The sequence below is a fragment of the Littorina saxatilis genome, linkage group LG1 (genome assembly GCF_037325665.1).
Source record: "Littorina saxatilis isolate snail1 linkage group LG1, US_GU_Lsax_2.0, whole genome shotgun sequence".
In the NCBI taxonomy this organism is placed as follows: Eukaryota; Metazoa; Mollusca; class Gastropoda; order Littorinimorpha; family Littorinidae; genus Littorina; species Littorina saxatilis.
In genome coordinates, this window is record NC_090245.1 from 55,706,229 (window position 1) to 55,712,654 (window position 6,426).

A 6,426-nucleotide genomic window follows, 5' to 3' on the forward strand; every position below is an offset into this window, starting at 1 on the left:
CTGAGCGTGTTTTTAATCCAAACATATCATATCTATATGTTTTTGGAATCAGGAACCGACAAGGAATAAGATGAAAGTGTTTTTAAATTGATTTGGAAAATTTAATTTTGATAATAATTTTTATATATTTAATTTTCAGAGCTTGTTTTTAATCCGAATATAACATATTTATATGTTTTTGGAATCAGCACATGATGGAGAATAAGATAAACGTAAATTTGGATCGTTTTATAAATTTTTATTTTTTTTTACAATTTTCAGATTTTTAATGACCAAAGTCATTAATTAATTTTTAAGCCACCAAGCTAAAATGCAATACCGAAGTCCGGGCTTCGTGGAAGATTACTTGACCAAAATTTCAACCAATTTGGTTGAAAAATGAGGGCGTGACAGTGCCGCCTCAACTTTCACGAAAAGCCGGATATGACATCATCAAAGACATCAAAAAAATGAAAAAAACGTATGGGGATTTCATACCCAGGAACTCTCATGTCAAATTTCATAAAGATCGGTCCAGTAGTTTAGTCTGAATCGCTCTACACACACACACACACACACACGCACAAACGCACATACACCACGACCCTCGTTTCGATTCCCCCTCGATGTTAAAATATTTAGTCAAAACTTGACTAAATATAAACAAGAAGAGCAAACGCTCGATCGAGTCACTTTCGCAGTTCTGAATATTATATGAGGCATCAGATGGACAGGAAGAAATTGCTATTCACAACACAATACAGATGTAAATAATTTGATGTAAAGAATAATCCTATAAAGTTTGAATCAAATCCGATGAATAGTTTCAGAGATATGATATTTCAATTTTTTCCCTTCAAGACATACCTGTGACCTTGAAAAAGGTCAAAGGTCACCAAAGCAGACGTCAAAGTGTAGAGGTCACTGGGAGTCACGTTCACATAAAATTTGAGCCCGGTCACTTTTATAGTTTCCGAGAAAAGCCCAACGTTAAGTTGTGTGTTGCCGAACAGAAAAGGCTAGTTATCTCCCTTGTTTTTCTGATAACGTTCGTAAAAGGCTACAGATGTAAATACTTTGATGTAAAGAATAATCCTACAAAGTTTCAATCACATCCGATGAACTTTGTCAAAGATATAAAATGTCTAATTTTTCCTTTGACGCTGACCTGTGACCTTGAAAAAGGTCAAAGGTCAACGAAACCATCGTTAAAGTGTAGAGGTCATTGGAGGTCACGACTAAACAAAATATGAGCCCGATCGCTTTGATAGTTTCCGAGAAAAGTCCAACGTTAAGGTGGTGTCTACGGACGGCCGGCCGGACGGCCAGACTAACACTGACCGATTACATAGAGTCACTTTTTCTCAAGTGACTCAAAAAGAAGGAAGGAAGGAAGGAAGAAAGGAAGGATGGTAGGAAGGATGGAAGGAAGGAAGGATGGTAGGAAGGATGGAAGGAAGGAAGGAAGCAAGGAAGGAAGAAAGGAAGGATGGTAGGAAGGAATGCAGGAAGAAAGGAACACACATGGACATATGAACAGCGAGGCATAGGAGCTAAGATATAAAAAGAAAAGAAAGGATTGAAAAAATAGAGAAAGAAACAAGTCGCGTAAGGTGAAAATACAACATTTAGTCAAGTAGCTGTCGAACTCACAGAATGAAACTGAACGCAACGCAACGCAGCAAGACCGTATACTCGTAGCATCGTCACTCCACCGCCCGTGGCAAAGGCAGTGCCCGTGGAATTGACAAGAAGAGCGGGGTATTCGTTGCGCTGAGAAGGATAGCACGCTTTTCTGTACCTCTCTTCGTTTTAACTTTCTGAGCGTGTTTTTAATCCAAACATATCATATCTATATGTTTTTGGAATCAGGAACCGACAAGGAATAAGATGAAAGTGTTTTTAAATTGATGTGGAAAAAAAAATGTTTATAATAATTTTTATATATTTAATTTTCAGAGCTTGTTTTTAATCCGAATATAACATATTTATATGTTTTTGGAATCAGCAAATGATGGAGAATAAGATAAACGTAAATTTGGATCGTTTTATAAATTTTTATTTTTTTTTACAATTTTCAGATTTTTAATGACCAAAGTCATTAATTAATTTTTAAGCCACCAAGCTGAAATGCAATACCGAAGTCCGGGCTTCGTGGAAGATTACTTGACCAAAATTTCAACCAATTTGGTTGAAAAATGAGGGCGTGACAGTGCCGCCTCAACTTTCACGAAAAGCCGGATATGACGTCATCAAAGACATTTATCAAAAAAATGAAAAAAACGTTCGGGAATTTCATACCCAGGAACTCTCATGTCAAATTTCATAAAGATCGGTCCAGTAGTTTAGTCTGAATCGCTCTACACACACACACACAGACACACGCACATACACCACGACCCTCGTCTCGATTCCCCCCTCAATGTTAAAACATTTAGTCATAACTTGACTAAATGTAAAAATAAATAAAGAAAGTAACAAAGAAAGAAGCCAAACATTAATTTTCAGTCACTATTATCTTTGTGAGATTGAATCAGCAAATGAATCCAGACAAAATCTTAGCTCTTCTCTCAGATGCTGTGTAAGTTCTAGCACACTATCAATTCTATATTTGATGGGATGAAACCATGGTCAGTCATGTCAAATAAACCACGTGACACTGCTACCCAGTGCCCCTGACATGCTTCAAATAACAAAAACTGTTCCATAGACATATTTCTGCTTGTCCCTAACAACCGGGGAGCCGGTATCTCAGTTGGTAAACCACTGGACTTGTTATCCGAGGGTCACGAGTTCGAATCTGGGCCGGGACGGACATGGGTCAACTTTCAGAGATGGTATCCATGTTCCACCCCCGTGTCACCACTGTGGTACGTAAAAGATCTCGGTCATTCTGCGATAAGTGCAGGTGGCTGATTACACCTAAAAGAGGCACACACCTGGGTAGCGCGGCTCTTTTGCTGCTAGCTTTTTACTGGGAGGAAGCAACCCGAATGTCCCAGCGATTGGAAAATAAAGGAATAACAAGAAGGACAAAGCCCATACGACTCACATGCTTGACCTTGACCTTTACATGACCAGGGTCAAGGTCAAATAACTAAACCTAGCAATGACATCATACACTAAGAACTGCTTTACACATTTTTCCTACCAAAATACATGTGACCTTGACCCAAGGTCAAGGTCATCCAAGGTCATGCAACACAAAGCTGTTAATTCAAGACATAGGAAGTACAATGGTGCTTATTGGCCCTTTCTACCATGAGATATGGTCACTTTTAGTGGTTCACTACCTTATTTTGGTCACATTTCATAAGGGTCAAAGTGACCTTGACCTTGATCATATGTGACCAAATGTGTCTCATGATGAAAGCATAACATGTGCCCCACATAATTTTTAAGTTTGAAACAGTTATCTTCCATAGTTCAGGGTCAAAGTCACTTCAAAATATGTATACAATCCAACTTTGAAGAGCTCCTGTGACCTTGACCTTGAAGCAAGGTAAACCAAACTGGTATCAAAAGATGGGGCTTACTTTGCCCTATATATCATATATAGGTGAGGTATTCAATCTCAAAAACTTCAGAGAAAATGGGAAAAATGGGAAAAATAGCTGTTTTTTAGACAACATTTATGGCCCCTGCGACCTTGACCTTGAAGCAAGGTCAAGATGCTATGTATGTTTTGTGGTGCCTTGTCATCATACACCATCTTGCCAAATTTGGTACTGATAGACTGAATAGTGTCCAAGAAATATCCAACATTAAAGTTTTCCGGACGGCCGGCCGGACGGACGACTCGGGTGAGTACATAGACTCACTTTTGCTTCGCATGTGAGTCAAAAATGGAAATGAAAAAATGAAAAGACCTTGGTCATTCTGCGAAAAGTGCAGGTGGCTGATTACACTTAAAGGCACAGTAAGCCTCCCGTAAACCATCACAGATACTGTCAGGCTTTTACACACAGTACAAAAACCCTTTCATTTAAACACTCACCGAACAGGAACATCCTAGGTGCCCTACGTAAAGAGCGAGCAATTTTTAAAGAATTAATTTTGCGGATTGTCTTTCAGACAATCGGACCGTGGTGCGTTTTGGCGGTAGACCTAACTTTTAAAATCTAAATAATAAATTGACAGCTTGTTACACAAACATTCTTAAATCATAAAAGAATCCTTTTTTCAACAAGACAAGATCAGTACAATTCGAAGTTTTGAAAGTTTGAAAAAAGAAAAGCACGGAAGCAGGGTCACGCAAGGTCATCGTTCTCGTAGCAGACGACGGTTTATGCCTATCGCCAGTTCCTCTGAACAGTCAAAAACCATTGCTAGAGTTCTTGTGTACCACAGCCGTTTGTTTCGTGCATAGTCAGAGGTACTTAATAACGTGCTATTGCAGATAAGCTCACATCGAGTCGCATTCAAATTACTAACTGATGACTACATTGTGAAAAAGGGAAACTGGATCACACGGGTTCACGATGGCTCAGGGGTAAGATAAACCACGCAAAAATAAATTCTTTGAAAATTGCTCGCTCTTTACGGAGGGCACCTCGGATGATCTCAAGTGGTGAGTGTTTAAATGAAAGGGTGTTTGTACTGTGTGTAAAAGCCTGACAGTATCTGTGATGGTTTACGGGAGGCTTACTGTGCCTTTAAACACGCACACACGCTGCTAGATTTCCACTGGAAGGAAGCGGCCCTGAGTTTCCCAGCAATGGGACAATAAAGTTATGAAAATTAGAAACAAAACTAGAAAAAAAAACAGGCAACATACCGAGAGCGAGTGTACTGACCTGCGCCTTGCTGGGGTGGGGGGTACCCTGGAACTCGATAGTGCCATAGGCGTCTGTGGGGAAGGTCTCAGTGTGCTTCACGGGGTGCCAGCGTTCCAGGCTGTCCCCACTCTCCCCCTCCTTCTGCTTGTTGAGTCCTGCATGCCAGCTCTCCGGACGACCACAGCAACATCTGCACAATAACAGCTAAAGGTATATATTATGATAAGTGAGGTTTAACGCCCTCACGTTTAAGCCGTTAGGGGCATGTTTCTGGGTGGCAAAAGGTATACTGTAGAACCGCCCTTTTAAGCCCCCCTCCCCCTCCCCCCACTAAGACATCCTCCCTTTCAAAAACCTGTTTTCTCAGACTTTTTGTTCATAACCTCTGTAAATGTACCCCCGTTTTAAGACTCCCTATTTTTTCAGACCCGATTTCCTCTGAGTTTTTTTTTTAGGTCTTAAAACTCTACCTCATTTCAGACAATAGATGTTAGGAAATAATTCTGTCAGCATTGTATGGGTTTTGAAAGAGTGAATACTCTTGCTATTGAGGCATATATACTTTCCCTTGTGACATCATAGGCCAGTCACTAGCGAGGGGCGTTTGTGAATGTGAATAACGTGGACAAGGAGCACATGTGGTGTTAAGTCTGCCTCAATAAAAACAAGTGTATTCACTTTTTCACAACCCATACAAACCCGAAAAAGTTATTTCCGAAGTTTGTCTATTTAGTGTTTACTTTCATTTCATCCCAAAACCGATGAACGTTCCAAAATACTTTCATTTTCCACAGTAAGCAAAGCTTGTTTTTACAGTAACAATTAGTGTCGTATGAGGCCGCTCTGATGAGAGAGCACCTCTGAATAATTAACTACATGTACAGTCAAACCCGTCTTTAACAGCCACCCAAGGGACTGACCAAAAGTGTTCCTCATACTTATATAGGCAGGTGGTCGTTACGGAAAATCAAATCACATGGGAAAGGACTTTCTTTCTTTATTTGGTGTTTAACGTCATTTTCAACCGTTCAAGGTTATATCGCGACGGGGAAAGGGGGGGGAGATGGGATAGAGCCACTTGTTAATTGTTTCTTGTTCACAAAAGCACTAATCAAAAGATTGCTCCAGGGGCTTGCAACGTAGTACAATATATGACCTTACTGGGAGAATGCAAGTTTCCAGTACAAAGGACTTAACATTTCTTACATACTGCTTGACTAAAATCTTTACAAACATTGACTATATTGTATACAAGAAACACTTAACAAGGGTAAAAGGAGAAACAGAATCTGTTAGTCGCCTCTTACGACATGCTGGGGAGCATCGGGCAAATTTTTCCCCCTAACCCGCTGGGGGACATGGGAAAGGACCTTGTTGGGGTTTCTTTGGGGTGGTTGTAATGGGCAGGTGGTTGTTTTTAAGAGGTGGTCGTTGAGACAGGTTCGACTTTATCACTTGTATTCACTTGCAGATTGGTCTATTAATTTCCGTCGCGATATAACCTTCATGGTTGAAAACGACGTTAAACACCAAATAAAGAAAGAAAGTCTATTAATTTCATCAAAATGTCCCTGCTGTGAGAGGATACCTACAATGAAAGGACAACACTAGATGTTACAAGGAAGCCCTCTGATGACATTAGCTTCCATGTATCTCTGTGCATAGCTTT

At 40.1% G+C, this 6,426-nt stretch overlaps 1 protein-coding gene and 1 long non-coding RNA gene across 2 annotated transcripts in view; one reads left to right on the forward strand and one right to left on the reverse strand.

Moving 5' to 3' along the window:
• LOC138974665 (uncharacterized) overlaps nucleotides 1–6,426 on the forward strand; it is a 300,124-nt gene that overhangs the window by 145,123 nt on the left and 148,575 nt on the right. The window lies entirely within an intron of this gene.
• Nucleotides 1–6,426, reverse strand: part of LOC138974570 (transient receptor potential cation channel subfamily M member 3-like) — a gene marked incomplete in the record, with an annotated part of 158,009 nt that overhangs the window by 80,025 nt on the left and 71,558 nt on the right. Inside the window, 1 exon segment of the mRNA XM_070347291.1 lies at nucleotides 4,776–4,947. Within this exon segment, the coding sequence (XP_070203392.1) occupies nucleotides 4,776–4,947 (172 nt within the window).